The sequence below is a fragment of the Acanthamoeba castellanii genome (assembly GCF_000313135.1).
Source record: "Acanthamoeba castellanii str. Neff unplaced genomic scaffold scf7180000084600, whole genome shotgun sequence".
NCBI lineage: Eukaryota > Discosea > Longamoebia > Acanthamoebidae > Acanthamoeba > Acanthamoeba castellanii.
Window position 1 is genome coordinate 29,136 of NW_004457368.1, and position 22,568 is coordinate 51,703.

A 22,568-nucleotide genomic window follows, 5' to 3' on the forward strand; every position below is an offset into this window, starting at 1 on the left:
TGAACAGGACGACGTGGCGACGGTGCTGGCGTACCTCAAGTCCACCGACACAGTCTCCAATATTTGTACGTCTCCCGCGTGCGGTGTGTGTATGCGTCTGCTGACGACCAACGATGATTTTTGTTTCTTTGTATGTGTGTAGGTCTGTGGGGACGCAGCATGGGTGCAGTGACGGCGTTGATGTACACGGCCAAAGCCGAGGAGAGGCGCGCGGAAGGCGAGGAGGGGGTGATGGTGCCGGCAACGCTCGTCCTCGATTCACCCTTCGCCAGTCTCCTCAAGCTCATTCCTGAGGTCGTCGACTCTGCTGATGGCAAAGGCCAATATGTACGCACTGCATCCCTTGGTGAGCGCCGACAACAGTCCTGGCTGACGCGACACACGCGACACAGATTAAGCAAATACCGAAGAAGGTGGTGGGCGGACTGCTCGGATTGGGCATCCCGATTCTGCGCAAGGCTATCAAAGCTCGCGCCGAGTTCGACATCTCCGACCTCGAGCCCATCGCAATGGCGCCCAAGTGCAGTGTCCCTGCCATATTTATTCAAGGTCTCGACCCTAAGATAATTACTTTTTCACCCCGCCATCGTGTTGACAGCACGTCCGGCCCCCAGCCACTGCCTGGCAGTGCTCTCGCTAACGCGCGCGGTGCATGTGCGGTGGTGCGTGTGCGTGTGCAGGTCGAAACGACACGTTAGTACGACCGCACCACACGCAACTGCTGCACGAGGCCTATGGATCGAAGGTAAAGAGGCGGATAATGATCGAAGGTGGGCACAACACGGGCCGAAGCTCGCTGTGCTTCGAGGAAATCTCTTCCTTCCTCTTTTCTTCGTTCTTTGACGACGAAGGTACGACAGCTTCTTCTCTCTTTTCCGCGGTTGGTCACACTTTCGAGTACTGATCCTCCGTTGCACACGACAGAGCGCAAGACAATATCCGGTGTGGATGGCAGGTTCCCTCGTCTGCGTGTGAATCTGGATGATCTGGGCGTGCCACATTTTATCTGTCGTGTACGCACACCTCCACTGCTTCACTTCGTCTCTCTAAGCATTGGTTTTCTTATCACATTCCCTCGTTTCTTCAATGGCCAGCGCTTGCCCTATCCCCTGCAGAAAGAGGAAGTCATCACGTTTGATTCTCTCGTCTCTGTTGCGATCGATCACGCCAGCGTGCAGCTTCAGCAGCCGTTCACTGGGGTATGTACTGGTCCAGTACACTTCTCTTTCTCTCATTCAGTGATGATGCTTTTCTCGCCGGTGTGGGTAATACTGTCGCTGCGTCGTGTCAATCGCATGCAGGTAAAAATCGGCGAGTACAAGCTGGGGAGCACCGACGATAACTATAACATTCTCGGGTATGGCGTGGAGGCGATCGGCGGAGAAAGCGACCAGAAGCTGTTCTACATGCGCGTGGCGGAACAGTACACGGACTCTGATATTATCCTGCTCTTTATTACCACTCGAGTACGTGCCACACCATTAGTGTACCATCTCTGCGTGCAGACTCATCTCTAATTCTTTCTGTTCTGGCAGGCCGATGAGATTTCAGATATTCTGAAGATGAGAATCGACGCTCTCTTGCGTGAGAAGCTCGCCAACGTGGTATGCGGGCAAACATATACATTTCTTATGGATTAGTTCTTATGATTATTGATCTTTTTCATGCGTGCGCGCGGCAGGATATGGCAAGCCGCATCGAGCAGATAGTGCAGAAGCTCGTGACGCGGCGCATCGAGGAGCAGGTCGCGCAGAACAAACGAAAGCGGGAGAAGGAGGAGGAGAAAAACAATCGACGACATGCCGCGCACGAGGGTGACACCGCCGGCGGTAGCGGCGAGCAGCCCGTTTTCTCATTTCGACTGCGGCGGAGCACGGTCAAGCTCTTCCAGGCCATGATCGGAGGCGGTAGCGCAGCGGTAGCGCACGGAACGAAGAGAACCGAGGCGCCACCGCGACCAGCGCGTCTGGCACCGACGGTGTGACGACAACGACAACCACCGCAACTGCGAGCGTCAGCGACCTCACCACTACCATCACCGCCACCCAGTCCACCAGCGATGAACCAACAGAGAACAGCGGCGACGAGCGAAAAGAGAAGAACAGCAGCGCAGGTGCGGGGGATGTGAACGACGAGGTGCACGTCGACGAGGGGGAGGTCATCGCCACGATCGAGGAGGTCCTGTGCGAGATCGGGCTGGTGAGCGAGAAGGACCGGCCGCACCTCCACGCGGTCATATGCGACAGCGTGCGGGAGGTGATCAAGCGCGAACTCGACAATCACCGCTGCACCGAGCGCGAGCGTCGGGAGCGAGAGCTCGAGATCAACAAGGACCATCAACATCAGCAGAAGGCGAAGGACAGCACACACGAGGGCGCCAGGCCGAAGAGCAGCAGCAGCCGAGAGAAGCGAGCCCACAAGAAGCAGCAGCAGCAACATACGGAAGACCAGCCGACACTGGCACCTTCTTCAGTGGAGGAAGTGGTCGAGGTAGTTGCTGCAGGGACGAACGACGAGGTGTCGTCATCGTACTGAGTAGGTATGAGCGGAAGCACAAAGAAAGAGAGTCTTCTTAGCCACGAAGCGAGGCCTCTGGTGGTGGCCCTTCGTTCGAACTAAGCACCCAACAGCAGAACCAAAAGTTAAAGGGTCTTCAGCGAAGACCACGACACAAAGCTGTTGTGATTGATGGAGGGGACAGGAGGTCCGTCGAGGTATCGCTACGTGGTGGTGTTGGATTTGGAGGCCACATGCGAGGAGGTGCGGAATCCTTCGTCCTCGGGCGCAGGAGACGGCACTGAGAACCGACTGCATCACGAGATTATCGAATTTCCCTGGGCAGTGGTCGATTTGAAGGAGGCAAAGGTCATCGAGCAGCGCCAGCTGTACGTGAAGCCCGAATGGGAGGAAAATCGCCACCTCTCCGCCTTCTGTACCAAGCTCACTGGAATCACCGATGCTGTACTCGCCGAGCAGGGTCAGCCGCTCAAGCAATGCATTGCCATCTTCGCCCAGGCCATGCACGACCTCCAGCAGCAAGACGGGGGCGTAGACAAAGATTTAATCTGTGTAGCGACGGATGGGGACTGGGATCTCGACGTGCAGTTGCGAGGCGAGGCTGCAGCGAAGGGCCTCGACGTGCCCTACCATCTGCAGCGCTTCATCAACGTGCGTGAGGAGGTGTCATACTTCTACAAGCCGGGCCGTGAGCACCACATCAAGGGCCTTAAGTCGCTCCTGCGGTACCTCGGGCTGCCGCACCAGGGGCGCCATCACTCCGGCATCGACGACGTCCTCAACATCTGCCAGATCGTTCTACGACTCGCTGCCGACGGCCACGCCTTCACTCCTGGTACGCTCTGCATGCGCGCGGTGGTGCGTGTGCGGTGATGCGTGAGCGTGTGCTTACTCGAGTGTGTGCAGAGCGCGCCGTGGTGGTCGGTAGCACAGACAAGGCTGCCAAGGCGGTGATGGAGGCGGACTTCTCCAAGTGGTGGAGCGCGGAGGAGCTCACCCCAGAGATCCTGAGCGTCCTGATGGGCTTCCGCCCCGATGAAGGTACCCACCATTACGCTTGTAGTAGCCGACTTCTCTACGCGTGCCGTACCTGATTGTGGTGGTGGCAGCTCTCATCACCGTGATAACCATTGCCAACACTTGTGATGTGCATGGTCTATCGCAGTCCTCAACATCTACCAGTTTGGCAGCCGCGTGTATGAATGCGACGACAACGATGCACACTGGTCGTTCATCATTACGATGGGAGACTACTACAAGGGACCCGCCAACTTCACCCGCGGTACTTAGAGCACATGTAGAAGTGCTGCGAGTGCATGCGTCTAACAGGCGCCGTGTGTGTGTGTGTGTGTGTGTGATCAGGGAATGTACATGCACGTGTGGGTCCGATGTGGAAATTTGAGGAGAGCCTGCGACACAACGACCTCTACCAGGTCATATCGTTGTCCCTCCCCGCTCGCTTCGTGTGGAAGGAGACCGTGCGGTTTGAGATGATCGATCGGCTCAACCTCCGCAAGCTGGCCCGATCCGTTCTCGAGCAGTTCCACGGTCAGACCAAGGCAAAGCTGGTGCGTATTTTCAAGACCGACGGCGCCAAGCTCTTCGTCAAGGAGATACTGCGCATGTTCAGGTACCAACCAGTTGCTGTGGGCTGCTCGTAGTGAGTGTCTACTCACCGCACGCCGACCACAACCTGCCGGCAGGTCGGTGATGTTCGGGATACAGCTGCTGGACGAGGGGAAGGTGGTGGACTACCGCCAGGCCAACGCATACCAGCGCGAGATTGAAGCCATGGGCGAACTGACTGTTCAAGGCTGTGCAACAGTCGTCGACCGATTCAAGGTAACTGCCTCCACCGGTGTGTTACCTATTATTTCTAAAATGCCTGCTGCTCACACTTACTGTGGTTGGCATACTATGCCAGCCCGAGCTGGAGCGATTGCTGGGCGTGTTTCGCGGGAAGATCGCGTCTGAGGAGGAGGACTTCCGGCGGCTGGTCGAGCGAGCGTATCAGGAAACGCAACGCACTTCGGAGGACGAAAGCGCACGGGGGTTTCGCTTGCTGCGTACACTGGTGCAGCAAAAGGGCGCGGGCTTACTGGTGCGACACCTGCCGGTGACCGTGCGACGCAGCGGCTCGCTGGTGCAGCTCTGCTGCGACGAGGACGAACTGCGACGGCGAAGGCAGGCGCAAGACTGCGACGACGAGAAGGAGCGGCCGCCGGATCTTCTCTTCGCAGACCTGCATGACGACCACGACGACGAGGAGGACAACGATTCGCCCCTGGTCACTCTCCTCGCCCGACAGTGCCACGGCGTCATCATCGACGAAGCCGACGGCGCGTGCCGAGTCGTCTCGCTGCCGTTCCCGCGCTTTGCGAAGCCGCGACAATTAGCCGATATTCAGCACCGCGTCGACGCTCTCGACTTTGCCGCATCGGGTGCGCATCTCCCAGGCCGGCCCTATCACTACACGCTCTTGCCCTCACTAACACTTTCGCTTTTTTCTTCGGTTGGCAGGCAAGGCCCTGTGTGTGCTGCCAAAGTTGAACGGCGCGCTGTGCGTTTTGTACGCCCGCGAGGGGAAGTGGAAGGTGTCGTCCCAGACCTCGATGGAGGCCGACGACCGCGTCGAAGAAGCGTCGCTTCCCTCCTCGGAGGGCAGCACCCTGCTGCGCGACGCATTCTGGGCGCTGTGGTCGGCAGTGGGCTACACCCTTCCGCCTGCCGAGGAGCAGGGCCGTCGGTGCTTCCTCTTCCAGCTGGCCGCCGAGGGCTTGGGCGCCTTCGCCGGAGTCCGCCCAGCAGCAGCGCCGGAGGAGGACGGAGAGGTGGTGGTCGACGCCGCCGGGTCATCACCGACTCCATTGCAACGCAATCTCTCGTCCGTCACAGGCCTGCGTCTCCCTCGGCTGCTCTACGTGGGCGTGGCCTGTCTCGAGACACTGCACCATCGCCTCAGCAGCGCCAGCCACGAGGTTAGTGCTTCACCTCGTCATTCTTCATTTTTCGTTCTTTTTTCCAACTGCCTGCTTTTTGACTGATGCCACGTCACACAGTTCTCAGGGTGGGAGCGCCCGCCAGTGCTGGTCGGCGTGGACAGCGCCTCAGCCTTGATGCAGCTCCTGACTAACCTGCCGCCGAGCATTGCCTCGGGCCTCATCGTCGCCGCCGGAGGTGATGGTGGCCCAGCTGAGCCGCAGTTGTGGCTCGACAGCCCGGCCTACATCAGCCTGCACGATGCCGTCAGGCAGCTGCGCGGGGAGCCGAGCGAAGAGGTCATGCTCAACGTGCTGCGGCGCATCGACGTCTCGCGCGAGGAGACCGCCATGCTGGCGCGCTTCCCGCAGTTCGCGGCCCTCTACGCCAGCGTGAGCCACAGGCTGTGGCACCTCATCGACCGGGTCGACGCCGAGTACCACCGGGTGGACAGCGAGTGCGCCGCCGAGCTCAGCGCACGCACAAGCCAGCACGCCTCGCAGGCCAAGGCGGCCAAGGACCCGGCGACCACGCTGTTTGCGAGCAAGGTGGGCCGACACCCGTTCAAGCAGGTCCTCTTCGCCATGCGGCGAGACCACCTGACCGCCGCCCAGTACTTCCGCACCTGCCTGATGAAGCTGCTGCTCCTCAACCTCAACGCCGACAAGCCGGCCACCAAGGTGCAGCCCTGATTCAGCGTAACCCCCCTCAACACACACATCTTAGCAAACAACGACAGGCGCATGTTCTTGTTTTCCGGTGTTCGTCTCGTGCGCTCTTCGTTCGTCTCTTTTGGTCTTTCTCTGCTCATGGCTGGCAGGCGACTTTGTGGCTGGGCCAGTCCCTGTGACCATGCGTGGTGCCGCGTTAACTGTGATGATGTGCCACGCGCGGTGGGCGCGGAGCCGACGACTTACCTGCGCTGACACTCGTGTGAGCAGTAGGAGGCGGCTTTGCACCTGCCGCACCGCTGCGAGGAGGGAGCCCCGCACACCTGGCACGATCCTGTCTTCCCCGCTGCCGTTCCTGTGTAGCATCAAGCAACGGCGCAGGTGTGTGTGTGTGTTGCGTGAGTGCGTGGGCGGTGTGTCTGGGCGATGGCGGCGCGAGGTCACCTTTCTGGGGCGACAGGGCATCCAGCAAGACCTGCTTGGCCTCCTCGTTGGGGGTGAACGATTGCTCTGCCGCATCGCGCACCGTCCTGCCCATCCAGTCCGAAACTCGCGGGTTGGCTCCCTTCTCCAACAGGTACTGCACGACGTTCGTGTCGTTAGTCGTGTCGTGGGTCGTGTCGTGTCGTGTTGTGGCGTAAGCTTGAAGCGAACGTGGCAGGTGAAGAACGACACGCACGGTGTTGGCGGTACCTTCACTGTTTCGGCGCGGTTGTACATGACGGCAAGTGTGAGCGCGGTCTCCTTCTGTGCGTTTCGGATGTCAACCGGGCAGCCCTTGTCCAAGAGCATCTTCACCACCTCGAGCTGCCCTTTGAATGCCTGTGCTTGATTCAAAGAAGTGATTTATGATTTGCACAACTTGGTGACATTCTCTTCTTTCCCACAAGATTAGATTGCGTACAGCGCAGTGCAGAGGGAACCAGCCGAGCTCGTTGCAGGGCGCGTTGGTCAAGCCCTGACTCTATGATCTGCTTCATCTTCTCGACGTCATTCTTCTCGCTCGCCTTGTAAAACTCCTTGCCCAACTTGTCCACCTTCACCTTGCCACCAAACATCATCGCTCGTCGATCTACTGTGTTGCTTTCCGCCCACAACCAAGCGTCTTTCTTTTATTCATTTTTTTCATTTCTTCCATTTTCATTTTTTTAATTCTAAAAGAAGAAGTTGTAAAAGATGGAGGGAGCTGATGCTTCCGGCCGGGCGTCGCAACTGACGGCCGACGGAACGAAGGCTCTGTTCGATGCTGGGCGAGCGGCGCGGGTGGTGGGCATGAACGGGTACTGCATTGTGCGGTCGGCCATCGACCCGACCTTCCTCCGCGACACCGTGCGGCCGGCCTTCGACGCCCACTTCACGTCGGTCGTGCTCCCGCGCCGCCCGCAGCCCAACCGCGGCCCGGGACGGTACCAAGCCGTGCTGCCGCTCACCGCGCCCTTCATCGACCCGCGTCTTGTGGGCGCCGACATGATCGTGCGGGTTCTCGACCACCTGCTGGGTCCCGACTTCGTTCTTTCACTCGCCTCGTCCCATGTCGCCCTGCCCGGTAGCGCACCAGCCTCCCTTTCGTTGTCGTCTTCGTTTCGTTTTCGCTTTCGTTCTTTCTTGTTCTTCGTTCTTTTTGGGCCAAATGTGCAGTGATTGTTTGCTGCAGGGTGTGAGCAGCAGGAGCCGCATATCGACTACGAGCCTCTCTTTGATACATTCCTCCCGCTCCCGCCCTACTGCGTCTATGTCCACATTCCGCTGGTAGACCTCACGCCCGACAACGGACCCACCGAGTTCTGGTCAGGTGCGGCACACCAAGCCGGCTGGGACGTCGAGTGATCTTTTAGAAATAACTGATCAGCCAATCACAACAACCACAGGTTCGCCCCACATGGCCATCAGCAGCGTCATCTCATCGCTGCGCGAGGTACCGCAGCCCCAATGGAGTGGTTGGCCCACGCCCCTCACCCTCGACTCTATCTACGACCAACTCACGCACCTCGCAGTTCAGTTCGCTGCCCATTGACGTCCTGCCATCGGACAAGGTACTCCTGAACGTGGGCGACGTTGTGATCAAGGTACTACTCACTCCCCCACTCGAGAGGCTGTTCTTTTTTTTCTGAGAGAGTGGTTCAGGACATGCGGTGCTTCCATCGAGGCACGGCCAATACCACCGACCAAGCGCGGCCCATGCTCTCCCTCATCTACTCTCGCAAGTGGTATCGCTTGCCCTACGGTTCGGCGCTTCCTCTCTGCAGCCTGAGGCTTCTGTGTGCTGAGACCTGAAGTCGTACGGTTTGATCCTTCAAATTGCAGAAAAGCTGTACAAGGAGGAGGGCTACCCGCCCATGGCTATTAAGAAGAAGGACCTGGACCGCCTCCCGCCCCACCTCCAGCCTATGTTCCGCTTCTGCCGTGTCGCCGAGCCAGAGCAGGCATTAGAGGACCAAACACAACCATCAGCTTGAACTGGAGGTGGAGGTGGCGCATCCAGTAGTTGACGGCACGTGGAACCGAGTTGTGCTGTGGCTTGTGCTTGAGCGTGTAAGACTCTTGTTCACTTGAACAACGTTCCGCGCTCGTTGCTAAGAACAGATCTCCTGCTGCTGCTGGTAGAAGGTTGTATTTATTCGAGACTGTTTGTAACATCGTCGCCAAGGAGCCAGGGACTCTTGAGCTTCAGCTTACTGGATGTATCCCCCAGCGAGTACAACTTGGGAACCTCATCAGCGCGGAGCACCAACCTCACCAGGCCATCGAAATGTGCGACCAGGACAGAAGAGGCGTCGACGGGATCGCACCGAACGCCCAGGAGGTATGTGGCCATATTGGCCAGCAGACTTCGGTAGAGCTCCGGCGACGTGGCGCGTGAGACCCCGGGTCTTGGGCTGCCGTCCTTGGCCTTGTACCTAACATAGGCTGTACCAAGCACACCTCCACCATCAGAGCGCACATTATACGACACACGACACTACACGACACATGACACTTACGACACGCACGACACACACGGTGCTGGTACGCATAATCTTGAGCGAGCGCTTGGTCTCGTTGAAAGTGAGGGTGAGTTGCAGCGGCAGACCGGACGCCACGCTGTAGATGACAGCCTTGGCGCGGTGGCAGACGAACCGCTTGTAGTGCCGACTCTCCGCGATGCAGTCCTTCTCGTAGTACCACTCACGCGAGCTCAGGCGGCTCCAGTAGATGTTCGGCAGCAGAGACGCGATGGCGCGCACGGCGGCCCCGGTGCTCTCCTCCTCGCGCCCTTTGTGCACTCGTGCGAGAAGACTGGCACCGCAAGCTCAGCGTGTGTCGTGCGTGCGTGCGTGTGTTGTGCGTGCGTGCGTGCGTGCGTGCAGGACGGGAATTACCGGTGGAGTTGGCGTCTCACGGAGGCCACGCTCTCGAGGAGCGTCGCGTGATCCGACGTGCGCTTGAGCAGCCGCTTGAGCCACTCGACTTGCGGGTTCCCCTCGCGTTTGGTGGGTTCTTCGTCAGGCTCGACGTCTGGGACCTGCTGCAGCTGGTCGGTCAATTGCCTGGCCAAGCGAGTCACCTGGTGGTTGGGCTCATCTAGTCACGGGACACCTGAGGTGAGATCATGATGGGCTACCATAGACATCAAATCCGCACACCACACACCGCACACGCACTCTCAAAGTGGCGAGCAAGCCGCCATCGGGCGACACTCCTCCATTTGGGCGGATCACTCGATGGCGGGTACTTCTCTTCTTCTTTGTCGTCATCAGGTTCGGGTGGTGGTCCTCGTTGAGGAAGAGGCCACGTGAAGTAGGCACGCTTCCACAGGGACGCGGACTTCTCTGAGTGGATGAGGTCGCGCCAGGCCACGCACACGAGCTGCGCGCGCAGCAGGTCCTCCACACCCAGAAACTGGAGCACGAGCCACACCACCTCCAGCGGCAGCTCCACCTCGGGACTGTCACTTGCCGACCTGGCTTGATTATAATTTTAATAATACAAATAATATAGAATATATATCCATAAAATGAATGTAATGAATGTGAAAAATAACAAAATGGTTGGTGTAGCTGTACCGACGGCGCGGTGACAGTGTTTGCCGACTTGCTCGCGGTCGGGCCAGCACTCCTTTCGCTTCATGCGTGAGTTGCAAAAGAACGAAAGAGAAAAAGAAAAGAATGAAGACGAAAATAAAGCGGCAAGGATTTATTGCTGGTGGGTGCGATCGAGTGTGGAGGCGGCCACGGCTCTGTTGTATATACAACACCAGCAGCTTGCGCGCGTTTAGAAGCACTTGCGATGAACAATGGAGGGTTTCTTTCCCGCCCGATGTTTCCTCTCCTTTCAAAAGCACTTGCGGTGGACAATGCTGGGACCCGACTCGTCGTACTCCTCCTTGGAGATCCACATCTGCTGGAAGGTGGAGAGCGAGGCCAGGATCGAGCCGCCGATCCACACGGAGTACTTGCGCTCGGGCGGGGCGATGATCTTGATCTTCATCGTCGACGGCGCGAGGGCGGTGAGCTCCTTCTGCATGCGGTCGGCAATGCCGGGGAACATGGTGGTGCCGCCCGACAGGACGACGTTGCCGTAGAGGTCCTTCCTGATGTCGACGTCGCACTTCATGATCGAGTTGTAGGTGGTCTCGTGGATGCCCGCCGCCTCCATGCCCAGGAACGAGGGCTGGAACAGGGTCTCTGGGCAGCGGAAGCGCTCGTTGCCGATGGTGATGACCTGGCCGTCGGGCAGCTCGTACGACTTCTCGAGCGACGACGACGCCGCGGCGGTGGCCATCTCCTGCTCGAAGTCGAGGGCCACGTAGCACAGCTTCTCCTTGATATCGCGCACGATCTCGCGCTCGGCCGTGGTGGTGAACGAGTAGCCGCGCTCGGTGAGGATCTTCATGAGGTAGTCGGTGAGATCGCGACCGGCGAGGTCGAGGCGCAGGATGGCGTGGGGCAGGGCGTAGCCCTCGTAGATGGGCACGGTGTGGGTCACGCCGTCGCCTGAGTCCATGACGATGCCGGTGGTGCGGCCCGAGGCGTAGAGCGAGAGCACGGCCTGGATGGCGACGTACATGGCGGGCGTGTTGAAGGTCTCGAACCTGATGGAGAGAGGAGGTGAGTATCTTTCCGGCGAAACCATTGCGTGGCGGTGATGGAAAAGAGGAGGAGTCTCGTACATGATCTGGGTCATCTTCTCGCGGTTGGCCTTGGGGTTGAGGGGGGCCTCAGTGAGCAGCACGGGGTGCTCCTCGGGGGCCACGCGGAGCTCGTTGTAGAAGGTGTGGTGCCAGATCTTCTCCATGTCGTCCCAGTTGGTGACGATGCCGTGCTCGATGGGGTACTTGAGGGTGAGGATGCCGCGCTTGGACTGGGCCTCGTCACCGACGTAGGAGTCCTTCTGGCCCATGCCCACCATGACGCCGGTGTGGCGCGGACGACCGACGATTGAGGGGAACACGGCGCGCGGCGCGTCGTCACCGGCAAAGCCGGCCTTGCACATGCCCGAACCGTTGTCGATGACCAGAGCCTGAACTTCGTCTCCCATGGTTGGTTGCTGGTGATGATGGTGTTGGTGAGTGTGACTTGCTGTTAAGCTGCTTGAGCTGTTCTTGCTGTTGTTGTTGCAGTGGAGAACAAGAGGATGTTGAGATGGCTATTTATAAGAGAGGGATGGGACTTCAGGTACCCTGAAACGTGAGCTTCGGCTGTACAGTGCGCTGAACCAAGAGCAGTAGCTCGGGGGTACTTCCTACTGCGGTCCGTCAAGCTCGAAGGAGAGCATGCCACGTCAGCACAGATCGCCTACTGCAGTTGTGGTTGCGCGGTAACCCTAAAAAGGAGAGGAAAAAGAAATCCGTGAAACCACCCAGCGCGACTGGTACGTGTCAATTGGCCACCTCTTTCACGCTCGATCTCCACCAAGCAGCAGCTCCTGCCTCCTAACACCCGCTTCCCGGTGAGTAGGTGCTGGGGTCGGGTTGAGGTCTGATATGACGTGTTATGTATCGTTTGTATTCAGGCTGGTGGAACCGAGTTGGGGTGGGGTGGTGGTGTGGTTGCCTCCTCGCACTGCGTAGCGTTGCGAGGCACCTTTCGGAAGGTGGCCGTGAAGATCCGGATGGAGGGATCCTCCCGAACCCACATCGCAAACTCTGTAACAAAAAGAGAGACAGAGAAAGCCATCAGCAATCGATGATGATGATGCGGAGCGCATCTCCCATGAAAACGAGGGAAGTGGGGAGGAACAACACGAACCGCTCATGCCAAAGCGACAGGGCGGGAAGTGCTTCTCGTCGGTCTCGAGCACGAAGCTATCCCGGAGGAAGATGTCCTTGGCCTCGAAGAAGCCCTCCCCAAAGTCCGTCTCCAGGTAGACCTCGCTGTCGGGGCCGTCGTCGAGGAAGCCGTGGATGGTGCGCACTAGCTCGGGCGTCACCATGCGTCGCTTGGCGTGCCGCTTCTTGAACCAGGGGTCGGGGTAGAGGATCGATACGCGCTTCACCGTCATCGCGGTCGCGGTCGCCACGGCGCTGTCATGTTGATGATGATGATGATGATGATGATGATGATGATGATGATGATGATGATGATCGGCCAACTGGCTCGCATAGGACTTGAGCAACGGCTCCAGGCTCACGTTGACGTTGCAGCACACGTAGGCGAGGTTGGGCAGCGCGGGGAAGGGCTTGACGCGCTCCTCCTGCAGCTCCAGACCGAGGAAGTTCATCTCCGGGTGCTCGCAGGCGAGGTGGTAGACGAGGTGGCCCTTGCCGCAGCCCAAGTCGAGGTGGAACGGCAGCCGCGGGTCGGCGTAGAGCGATCGCCAGTCGGGGTAGGCCTCCAGCTGCTTTTGGCAGTGGCGCGCCAGCGGGTTGGGTGTAGGTCGCAGCCTTCCAACCAAGTGAATAAAAGTAAAATAAAAAGAAGTGTAAAACAAAATGCCAGGGAGTACCGGGTAGCGAGACAGGCGGCCTGAATGTTGATTTGAGGACATCGATTAAACTGCACAATAAAAAGGGATTAAAATGAAATTGAATAAAATTGTCAATGCTAATTAGCGAGATTGATGGAGATCTCCTTACCAGAGGCGATGATGGTGGGTGCCTGTGCATTTCCGTCGTTTTAAGGGACAGCAGGGAGCCACCCGACGATGGCTGGAGACCGACGCATCGTGTTCGCCGCATCTGTATCAATTCGATTTAATCAGAATAATTTGTTTTCCTTCAGCCTTTTCTCTCCGTTCAGTGGCCCGCAAGCAAAAGTGTTGGTGGTGAGACTGTACAAGGCAACACGTCATGCATAAAGCTGGACAGGCTCGGTGGTTCGACTTCTTGATCGCTAGCTAGTCGCCGCCGAAGAGGTCGTCATCGAGGTCCTTCTCCTTGTCTTTGGCGCTGGTGGCGTCCTTGATGATGTCCTTCTCCTCGAAGCTGGCGCGCGCTCGCTTGAGCTCTTCGGACATGCGAAGAAGCTCGAGCGCTCTGTCGTGCCTCTTCTGGTCCTTGCGCAGCACAAGATCAGGTCATCCGTCTGCACCTTGCCCTTCTTCGTCGTCAGCTGCAGCGCCTTCTGCGTCTTTTGATGGTTTGAAAGAGAAAGAGTTAGCCTCACGTGAGCTCATTGTTGGTGAGGAGGGCGCAGAGCAGAACGAAGGCGGCAGGGACTGGTACCATCTCGACCACGTACTCGACGACCATGTCTTCAAGCAGATCAATTGATTCAGGCAGCGGGTTAGAGACGTCCCTGCATGGCACAGCGTGTGGTGAGCTGTCTGCACGTCTGCGGCGTGTCTGAGAGGGTGCGAATCGTACCCAAAGCCGTACATCATCGCCTGCACTGCAATGAGCCCACAAGAAACAACAACATGAGCACGAGGCAGAAGTAAGAATCATATGAACCAACTAATTTGGGGGGGCGCACATTCACGGGTGAACATGCGCTTGCGCTTAACGCCCCGCGGTTGTTTGGCCTCCACCGCGGCAGCCGCAGCTGCCCTCTCTGCTGCCTTCTCCGGGTCCTTCGGCGGACGTCCTTTCCTGCGCACGATCGGCTGATCTCCGTCCATCTTCTCTTTGTGGATTTTTGTTGTGTTTGCTGTATTTATAATCGTTTTGATTATTTTTTATTTAATTATTGTTTTGTGTGGCAACGGCTAGTACAGGACTGAGGTGTCGGGAACTAGGGCGAACAGCTGGGTGTAGGCCTCCACCAACGGATGAGACCTCATCAGCGCCTCTACACGCTGCTTCCACTCCCTCCGTTCGCGGGCCTCGCTCTCCCCTGTAGCAGAGTGTTGTTACGTCTGTCCCAACCAACGCATGATGCAGAGGGATGGGTACGTACGCACGGACTTGTTTCGTGTCTTCAGTGGCGTCATAAAGGTGGCCTCGACCTCGCTTGGGCGTGTTCGCATCAGGTCAAACTTGAGATTGACTTGCACTTGTCTGGTGGTTTATATACACAAGTGGTGAGCGACGAGGAGATGGCAACAAGAGATGGCAGCAAGGTGCGTGCGGTACCCGTGCTGACCGCTCGCAAAGGAAAAGCAAACGTAGTCGAATGCCGCACTCGTTTCTACCGACTCTATGTCGGCCTGCCGATTCAGCTCCACCACTTGACCTCGACGGGCAACGAAAGCGTTCATGTACAAGCTCACTGCTCTCACAAAATACTGCGCGTTTGTGTAGCAGGTGAGTATTGGGATCAGAGGAGAGAAGGTGCACGCAGAAGAGCGTACCCGTATGTTCTTGGCCAGGTGCTGCTCCTCGAGCTGCTTGATGGGAATGAAGTAGGGCACCGTGTGCTTGAACACCCGGAGCTTGTTCGTCGCACCCTTGTCCGTCTCTAGCCAGATGTGATAGCGCTTATCAAAGTACTGACCTGAGCGGAAAAGGCGGGGGTAAGTGCAGTGGCAACCTATGAGGCGCTCATAGAGACAGGCCGCGATCAGGTACCTTGGTAGGACGAGCCGAGAACGAGGAGAAGGCGATTGCCTGGATAGGGCAGCACGCGAATGCCGGCGAGGCTGAAGGCCTGGCCCATGAGCGTCTGCTTTCGCTTTCGCATGTTGGCTGCCACTGTCGCTTCCATCTTCCATTGTTCCACGCACTCATGTCAACAGACCCATCGACTTACAGCCGGCAGGTGCAATAAACTCAGAGAGCACCTTGATCTTGATCTCGGACGGCGACGCCTGCTTCTCCTCTCTGAGAGGCGGCGGGGCGTGGGGCGGACTCAAGGCGGTGGCTCGCTGCAGCTCGGCCTGCATCTCCCCATGGCGCATTCGCACCTCGGCCACTGGTTGTGAGGGCTTACGTCAGTAGCCACGCATATTGATGTGAGCCCGGGAGAAGAGCGGGGGGGGGATTACGTCTTTGCTTGAGCTGCGACAGCGAGTCTAATCGGGACAGCTGAGTCTGCTGCGCTTCACCGATGATTTCCGCCCTTTCCTTCAATTGATGTGCCAGCTCCAACGGATCCAGCTCGCTCGCGACGAGCGGCTCCAGCGTCGTCTCGTCCATCTCGCAAGACTCTTTTTATATTTCTTTTTCTCTTACTAACTGCACGAGAAGGAGAACAAAGGAGCCAACGTTTCCCAGCACTTCGTGCAAACAGCGAAGAAGAACTGAATGCCGTGACGCAGAACCAGCTCCAGACTGACCACAAAGGTACTTGTGCCCCCTCAAGTGCGGCACCATATATAATAATTAAATTAATAATAATTCACCATATTAAAACCATTATTGGTAATTTAAATTAGGTGATATATTACTTGCGGTGAGGAAGAAGGAAGTGAAGAGGAGGATGGAGCCCGAAGATACGCCACCACCTGTGGTAGGGCCTACGGAAGCGTCTTCTTCCTTGTTTAGGGGAGGCGGCTCGGGTCTCCTCGTACCCTCGGCTGGCTCACCGTCCGCTGCGCTCCGGAGCAGTTTCATCGGCAAGGGCCGAGCCTCGCAGATTCTCTCTTCGTCCACCCCATCCGCCCTCCACATCGAGAACGGCTCCGAAGACGACGAAAAAGATGGAAGCTCGAGAAGACAAAAGATTTTGGACCAAGATCGAGGCCAAAATGGCGAAAGCGAAGACGGCGAGCAAAGAGCGAAGCGAAGCGCGAGCGAGGGCAACGAGCAGGAGCAGCCCAGCGGCGAACAAGAAGTCGACGGCGACGACTATGGAGGCCTGGATGATGATGAAGGTCAAAATCAAAACGAGATCAAAAGCAAAAAGGGGGCGCCGGCGGAGGAGGCGAACTTGGATCAGGCCATCGATGCAGCGTCGCACGCTTTCACGTCGGGCGTGCTTCGACGGCTCACCAAGGCCCCCTCCCCTCCCCCTCTTCTCGACTCTTCTTCATCTTCTTCGTCTTCGACTTCGTCCTCCTCCTCCACTCTTGCGTCGCCCCTCTCCCCCTCCACCTGGCTCCGGTCGCCCGCCCTCACCGCCGTTAACCGCGAGCGCTCCTTCTCCCCCATCGTCCTCGGCGAGAAGGACCGACCAGCCGCCCCAACCCTCTCCACCTCTCCACCATCATCTTCTTCTTCTTCATCATCGTCGTCTTCTTCTTCGTCATCATCATCATCGTCGTCGTCGGCAGCGAACGAGGGCGGAGTGGAGACGGCGCGGGTGCAGGTGCGGGCGTCGGGCAACCTGCAGCTGCCGCTGCTGGTCGGGCTGGTCGAGGCGGACGAGGGCCCCGGCACGCTGGGCAGCCTGCCGGGCCTGCTCCACGCCGCCGCGCTGGTGGCCTGGAGCGACGGCAGCAGCGGGAGCGGGTCGAGGAGCAACTCCACCAGCGGGCCAGACGACCGGGCATCGACCAAGGGCTTGTCCAAGAAAGGTACGCCCGCGCTCCTTCAGCGCAACCTCGTGACACTCACCCTGCATGCGTGTGTCGTGTGTCGCGTGTCGTGTGTCGCGTGTCGCGTGTCGTGTGTCGCGTGTCGCGTGTCGTGTGAGTGCAGAGGTGATGCAGCAGCTGGCGAGGAAGATCAAGGAAGAGGGCGGACGGAACGGCAACTCGCAGGAGGGCCAGCTGGACGAGATGCTGCTGTTTTGCATTACCCAGTTCCTGGGCGAGCTGGCCCTCATCGTCAGCGATCACACGCTCTACCGGCCGCACAAGCTCATCGGCCTCAACAAGGAGCTGGCCAAGATGGCCAAGGTACTACGCACTGCCGTTCGTGTGTCGTGTGTGTCGTGTGTGTGTCGTGTGTGTGCTTTGCTGATGTCAGCACGGGATGTGGGGGTGCGTGTAGATTTTGCAGGGCGTGAGCACCGAGGACGACGCGCTGTGGATTCTGCGGCGGGCCAAGTCGACCATCTCCGAGCTACCGCGCCACATCAGCAAGGACAAGGAGGGCAGCGCGCCCTCCGGTCTGAAGGGGAAGAGCTCCGTCGACTCCAGCGACATGCGCCCTGCCTCCCTCGTACGCACTCCAATTCATGTGTGTTATGTGTCGTGTGTGTTGTGTGACAAAGCTGATGCCTCACACCGCAACTCTGTTTGTTTGTTTGATCGCGTAGGAACAACGGATGAGCGATTACATCGACCAGATCTGCACGCGACTGATCGACATGCAGAAGGAGCTGGCCAGCGGCCAGGCGGGGCTCAACCAAAAGACCCACTACTCTCAGGTCATCTTCAAGCTCTCCAGCGTACGCCCGCCCGCCCCCGCACGTCAAACACGTCGCAATTGACGTTGAAGTGGTTGACCGCTCGTTTGGGCCGTACAGCGCTTCGAGGCGCTCGACAAGCAGGGTTACCTGGGTCAGGCCGAGCCCAAGGAGGATGCCCAGCAGGCCGACACCGAGGAGCAGTTGCCGAGCCTGCCCAACTTCATCCAGAGCCTGCCCGGCGAAAAGGTCTCGCTCTCTGCTCTTTTCTTCCCGCGCAGGCGACGACCACCGTTGACTGATATCTTGAATTCCTCGCATTCCTCGAATTGTGAAGGTGAGCTATGTGGCGTCGTCGGTCAGGTCGAAGGTGTGGAACGGAGGCGCTGCGGCCGCGTGCGTCGGTACACTGTTCGTGACCACCTACCAGGTCATTTTTGTCACGGAGGACCTGCAGACCAAGGCACAACCCTATTCCGCGTGATAGGACCTAAAATTAAGTCCGAACGCCTGTTTGGCTGACGCCGGCGCATTCGCGCGCGTCGTGTGTGTCGTGTCGTTTGTGCAGTCGTTCCCAATCCATTTCATAGCGTCGATGGAAAAGGTGGGCGGTCGGAAGCGCACGATGGGCAACGACGACTACGGACTGGACATCTTCCTGAAGGACACCCGCATCATTCGCTTCGTGTTCGAGCGGGACTCGCCCGTCTATCCTCCGCCTCGACGGATGACTCACACCAAAATTCTCAAGGGGTACCACCACCGCTTTCTCGCAATTGCTGTTGACATCCCACTCCCTCACACGACTCTGCCCAACCAGGTTGATTCGGCCGGCCTCGCGATTGTTTGCGTTCGAGTACCACGCGTCGCTTCAGCGTGTCGCTCCTCCTCCAGTCGATGGCTGGACCATTTACAACGCCGAGAAGGAATACAGGCGGTACAATTCTCTCTACAATCTTCCGTTGTCGTGTGCGTGTGCGTGTGCGTGTGCGTGTGCGTGTGCGTGTGCGTGTGCGTGCGGTGGTGCCTGTGCGTTGCTGATGGTGTGGCTTGGGGTCGGATGTCATCCAGGATGGGTGTACCCTCTAAGAAGTGGAAGATTTCCATGATCAACAAAAACTACAGCTGGTGCCCCAGCTACCCCTCCAGACTCGTTGTTCCCGCCCGGTTCCCCGACGTACGCCGCTCACCGCAGACCAAGGCCCTCGCGCACCACCGCACACGCACACGCACACGGTCCTGACTGGTTGGATGTGCTGAATTCAGGAATTGCTGCCGGCGGTGATCAAGTTCCGCTCACGCAATCGCATTCCGGTGCTGACGTGGATAGACCCGAAGAGCGGGGCGGCCATCGTGCGATGCAGCCAGCCGCTGACGGGCATGCAGCGAGGCCGCTGCAGCGAGGACGAGCAGCTGCTGGCCAGCATCATTCGGACAGTGCCCAAAGCGGGACAGCTCCACATTTTTGACGCGCGACCCAAGGCCAATGCCGTAGCCAACACCGCCAAAGGTACACCACTGCACACGTTCCACTGCACACGCACACACGCAATACTAATGTCGTGATGGTGGCCTTAGGCGCTGGCTATGAGGTGTTGGCAAACTACCAGAACTGCAGTCTCTCCTTCCTTGGAATCAACAACATCCACGTTATTCGGGACAGCCAGAAGAAGGTGCGTGTGCGTGGTGCGTGTGCGTGTGCGTGTGCGTGTGCCGCTTTCGTATTAATAAGCGTGTGTTGATGTGTCAGGTCCGAGATATGTGTCATCAGTTCGTCAATCCGATGAACGACGACAGCAAGTGGCTCAACGCCCTCGACGCCTCGCAGTGGCTCTCGCACATCTCCCTCATCTCATCTTCGAGCGCCGACGTCGCCAAGTTCGTCCATTTGCACGGTACGGACCATGCCGGCACTCCGTCCCCGTCCCCGATTGAATAATAATCTCACCACTGCACACCGCACACACCGCACACACCGTACACACGCATGTAAATCTGCAGGCGAACCGGTGGTGGTGCATTGTAGCGACGGGTGGGACCGAACGTCGCAGATCGTCGCCCTCGCCCAGATCATGCTCGATCCCTACTACCGCACCATCGAGGGCTTCATCGTGCTGATCGAAAAGGACTGGCTCTCCTTCGGCCACCAGTTCGCCCTCCGCAGCGGACACGACGGCTACTTCTACGCCGGTGCGCCCCCAATGAATATGGAATATATTTATTATATTTTTTATCATCATTCTTATTTATAATTTGTTGTAGTTTATTAATTTGTTAATTAATTGTTCGGTCGTGTGAGTGCAGATGGGCAGCGAGCGCCGATCTTTATGCAGTGGGTGGAGTGCGTTTGGCAGATGCTCCGCCAATCCCCGCTCGCCTTCGAATACAACGAACGGTGAAGAGCCCTCCCACACGCGCGCTTTCTCCCCGGATTCAGAAATGTGAATGTGCTCACCACCGCACACGCACGCGCAATCGCACACGCAACACCAGGTTCCTGCTGGAGCTTCTGCACCACTCCCACTCGTGCCGATTTGGGACATTTCTGTACAACACCGAGAAGGAGCGCATCCAGGAGAAGCTCAGCCAATCGACCGTACGTGCTTCTTCCCCCCCGCGCGCGCACATACACACACACACACACGGGTGGATGATTGGCTCACACGATCGTTTTCATGTGAGAACAGGAGTCGCTGTGGACGTACCTCCTCGCGGAGAAAGACAACCTGCGGATCGTCAACCCGTTCTACAAGCCCGTCAACCGCGTCATCATCCCCAACTGCAGGTATGTGCCCACACCACTCAACGGCACACGCACCACCGCACACGACACACACGCACACGCACACGCTCCACCGCACACAACACGCACACGCACACGACACACGCGCTGACCTATTGGCAGCCTGAGGAGGATGCAGTTCTGGGAGGGCTACTTCCTGCAGTGGGCGCAGGAGGGGCTGCGCGACTCGGACGCCAGCAACCTGGACCAGCACGTGCTCAACCTGGTGGCCGAGAAGGACCGCCAGATCGCCCAGCTGCAGGCCCAGCTGCACGAGTACCAGGCCATGCTCAACATTACGCCGACGGCCGCGAGCAACAACAGCAAGACGACGACCAGCATCGGCGACGCGATGACGAGCAAGCTAAGGGGCCGCGGGCTGGCCAAGATGAAGCTCATCAGCGAACGCAGCGCCAAGAAGCCCAAGAGCAAGCGGATCGTCACCACCACCGCCGCGACGGCCTCGAGCGCTGCTGGAGACGCGGCGGCCGAGAGCCAGCTCCACCCGCGGGCCACCGCCCCACCAGAGCACAGGACCGACCACCGGACTAACAAGAAGACCAAGGCCAACGGCGGCAAAAGCGTCACCGCCGCGGCTGCCTACGTCGCCCAACGGTCAACGGTCCCCTCCTCCGCTTCTACATACACCAGCGACAGCTCGTTGGCTGCGGCTGCAAACGGCAGCAGCCATGGCGATGCGCCCAAGCCTGCAGCCGCCCACGGCGCCACGGCGCCACCGCCTGCGGCCCCAGACGCCATGGCGACCACAGGCGATCCGGGAGAAGGTAAGGAGGACGAGCCGAGGAGGCCAGCCACACAGGGCGAGGGTCTTGGGTCCAACGTCAGCGACGTCAAGTGGCGCGTCGGTGTAAAGAATTAAAAGAACTCTTACGTTTTTAGGTCGTGTAAGTAACACTGTTCACTCACGCCAGTGAGAGGCGATTGGGGCGACGGTGGTGTGGGCTGTACCGGTCGTATGTGCAGATGCGAAACTGTGGACAAGCGCACGCGCACGCGCATGTTGTCGAGTGCGTACCCTGGGCATTTGAGCAAATCACTTTGACCTCGTCCTTGTGCCAACTCTTCCTTCATCCGGTGCTCTCCTCGCCAGTCACGTGTGGCAGAGTAGTCCTTCAACTTCTCTGTTGGTGGTGAGAACAAGCTTCAATAAAGATTGCCAACAAGAGGCAGTTGAGATCAAGTACTATAGCGTACTGAAATGGCAATGATGCAGGCGCGGAATTCCGTAGATGCAGTTTTTTGGAAGCCGCAATTTGTCACAAACCAGCACTGTGCTGGTCGGGCTCAAATTGCATGAGCTGGAGGCAGTCAAAGGCCGTGAACGGGAGCCCATGTTGTTTGTACATTCTCCCAGTCGCGCTCTGTCGTTTCGTGAATGCTGTTCTATGTTCTTTCCTAACCCACCCTGTTTCTTGGTCATTTCACAGGAACCACTAGGGTGGATCGCAAAATTTTGGATTGGTGGAGCGCTTCGCTTTAATGTTTGGCGGTTACACAACAAAAGGAAGAAATCTGTCCTTCTCCAGCCGCACATCAACACATGCGGACACTCAAGCTTGAACTCATCTCCCGGTTTCCCACACCTCCTACCATGGACATCTTCGGAGGCAATGCGGCCACCTTCTCCTGCCCGATCGATCGATCGAAGGTGCGCAAACGAACCTCATCTCCATCTCATCTATGGGTCCGTGACGAAAGTAAGTGCCGACATCGTCTGACTATCCTACGTGATTAACGAATGCAACTTTGGCTGAGGCCCCCAAATCTTAAGATTTCCTGCCACACTCACCCACCTCGGTGGCTGACCATCTTTTCTTCATGCAGGTCGGGGGCCAGATCAGATCGATCAAAGGAACGGTCTTGGTGCCCCACACGACCTGCAAACCCATGTCAATCGGAGGGACGAGACTCAGGGCGGCCATAGTGGTCGTGGGTGCTCTTTTCGAAACCCAAAAAAAACACAAATAGCACCTTCCACGCTGATTTCTATGCATAGCAGACACTCCTCTC

The 22,568-nt window shown here is 58.2% G+C and overlaps 11 protein-coding genes across 11 annotated transcripts in view; 4 read left to right on the forward strand and 7 right to left on the reverse strand.

The window, feature by feature from the left end:
- The window catches only part of ACA1_066610 (uncharacterized protein), a gene marked incomplete at both ends in the record, with an annotated part of 4,003 nt that extends 1,468 nt beyond the window's left edge, over positions 1–2,535 (forward strand). The window contains 9 exons of the mRNA XM_004336595.1: positions 143–327; positions 393–527; positions 746–851; positions 925–992; positions 1,095–1,199; positions 1,302–1,466; positions 1,536–1,604; positions 1,682–1,907; positions 1,937–2,535. Of these exons, the coding sequence (XP_004336643.1) occupies positions 143–327; positions 393–527; positions 746–851; positions 925–992; positions 1,095–1,199; positions 1,302–1,466; positions 1,536–1,604; positions 1,682–1,907; positions 1,937–2,535 (1,658 nt within the window). The remainder of the gene's footprint in view (positions 1–142; positions 328–392; positions 528–745; positions 852–924; positions 993–1,094; positions 1,200–1,301; positions 1,467–1,535; positions 1,605–1,681; positions 1,908–1,936) is intronic.
- Positions 2,536–2,688: 153 nt separating this feature from the next.
- Positions 2,689–6,099, forward strand: ACA1_066720 (exonuclease, putative; the record flags this gene model as incomplete). The annotated part of the gene is made up of 9 exons (XM_004336596.1): positions 2,689–3,352; positions 3,424–3,558; positions 3,683–3,799; positions 3,880–4,147; positions 4,221–4,359; positions 4,442–4,958; positions 5,038–5,499; positions 5,584–5,953; positions 5,988–6,099. 9 exons carry the CDS (start codon positions 2,689–2,691, stop codon positions 6,097–6,099), a joined length of 2,784 nt encoding a protein of 927 aa, XP_004336644.1.
- Positions 6,100–6,409: 310 nt separating this feature from the next.
- Positions 6,410–7,228, reverse strand: ACA1_066730 (ankyrin repeat-containing protein; the record flags this gene model as incomplete). Its single annotated transcript, XM_004336597.1, has 4 exons — positions 6,410–6,522; positions 6,612–6,747; positions 6,861–6,989; positions 7,091–7,228. 4 exons carry the CDS (start codon positions 7,226–7,228, stop codon positions 6,410–6,412), a joined length of 516 nt encoding a protein of 171 aa, XP_004336645.1.
- Positions 7,229–7,343: 115 nt separating this feature from the next.
- On the forward strand, positions 7,344–8,623 carry ACA1_066740 (Phytanoyl-CoA dioxygenase; the record flags this gene model as incomplete). The annotated part of the gene is made up of 6 exons (XM_004336598.1): positions 7,344–7,713; positions 7,822–7,959; positions 8,036–8,082; positions 8,162–8,233; positions 8,292–8,391; positions 8,472–8,623. 6 exons carry the CDS (start codon positions 7,344–7,346, stop codon positions 8,621–8,623), a joined length of 879 nt encoding a protein of 292 aa, XP_004336646.1.
- A 158-nt stretch (positions 8,624–8,781) lies between these two features.
- ACA1_066750 (Fbox domain containing protein) lies at positions 8,782–10,274 on the reverse strand (the record flags this gene model as incomplete). Its single annotated transcript, XM_004336599.1, has 5 exons — positions 8,782–9,074; positions 9,178–9,443; positions 9,527–9,694; positions 9,880–10,111; positions 10,211–10,274. 5 exons carry the CDS (start codon positions 10,272–10,274, stop codon positions 8,782–8,784), a joined length of 1,023 nt encoding a protein of 340 aa, XP_004336647.1.
- A 204-nt stretch (positions 10,275–10,478) lies between these two features.
- Positions 10,479–11,684, reverse strand: ACA1_066760 (Actin1; the record flags this gene model as incomplete). Its single annotated transcript, XM_004336600.1, has 2 exons — positions 10,479–11,238; positions 11,317–11,684. 2 exons carry the CDS (start codon positions 11,682–11,684, stop codon positions 10,479–10,481), a joined length of 1,128 nt encoding a protein of 375 aa, XP_004336648.1.
- A 470-nt stretch (positions 11,685–12,154) lies between these two features.
- ACA1_066770 (methyltransferase) lies at positions 12,155–13,251 on the reverse strand (the record flags this gene model as incomplete). The annotated part of the gene is made up of 5 exons (XM_004336601.1): positions 12,155–12,291; positions 12,395–12,669; positions 12,739–13,029; positions 13,092–13,141; positions 13,222–13,251. The coding sequence occupies 5 exons, from the start codon at positions 13,249–13,251 to the stop codon at positions 12,155–12,157; spliced, it is 783 nt and encodes a 260-aa protein (XP_004336649.1).
- Positions 13,252–13,481: 230 nt separating this feature from the next.
- On the reverse strand, positions 13,482–14,204 carry ACA1_066780 (transcription initiation factor tfiid subunit 13, putative; the record flags this gene model as incomplete). Its single annotated transcript, XM_004336602.1, has 5 exons — positions 13,482–13,640; positions 13,676–13,714; positions 13,810–13,882; positions 13,951–13,975; positions 14,060–14,204. The coding sequence occupies 5 exons, from the start codon at positions 14,202–14,204 to the stop codon at positions 13,482–13,484; spliced, it is 441 nt and encodes a 146-aa protein (XP_004336650.1).
- An 87-nt stretch (positions 14,205–14,291) lies between these two features.
- ACA1_066790 (uncharacterized protein) lies at positions 14,292–15,229 on the reverse strand (the record flags this gene model as incomplete). The annotated part of the gene is made up of 5 exons (XM_004336603.1): positions 14,292–14,419; positions 14,483–14,583; positions 14,659–14,810; positions 14,877–15,019; positions 15,094–15,229. 5 exons carry the CDS (start codon positions 15,227–15,229, stop codon positions 14,292–14,294), a joined length of 660 nt encoding a protein of 219 aa, XP_004336651.1.
- A 19-nt stretch (positions 15,230–15,248) lies between these two features.
- On the reverse strand, positions 15,249–15,660 carry ACA1_066800 (uncharacterized protein; the record flags this gene model as incomplete). The annotated part of the gene is made up of 2 exons (XM_004336604.1): positions 15,249–15,436; positions 15,510–15,660. The coding sequence occupies 2 exons, from the start codon at positions 15,658–15,660 to the stop codon at positions 15,249–15,251; spliced, it is 339 nt and encodes a 112-aa protein (XP_004336652.1).
- Positions 15,661–15,943: 283 nt separating this feature from the next.
- On the forward strand, positions 15,944–21,417 carry ACA1_066810 (Myotubularinrelated protein 2, putative; the record flags this gene model as incomplete). Its single annotated transcript, XM_004336605.1, has 17 exons — positions 15,944–16,979; positions 17,104–17,303; positions 17,398–17,568; positions 17,666–17,797; positions 17,876–18,004; positions 18,093–18,185; positions 18,324–18,508; positions 18,576–18,692; positions 18,827–18,932; positions 19,022–19,265; positions 19,334–19,428; positions 19,527–19,650; positions 19,757–19,945; positions 20,060–20,150; positions 20,249–20,351; positions 20,443–20,540; positions 20,661–21,417. 17 exons carry the CDS (start codon positions 15,944–15,946, stop codon positions 21,415–21,417), a joined length of 3,870 nt encoding a protein of 1,289 aa, XP_004336653.1.
- Positions 21,418–22,568: the final 1,151 nt, after the last annotated feature.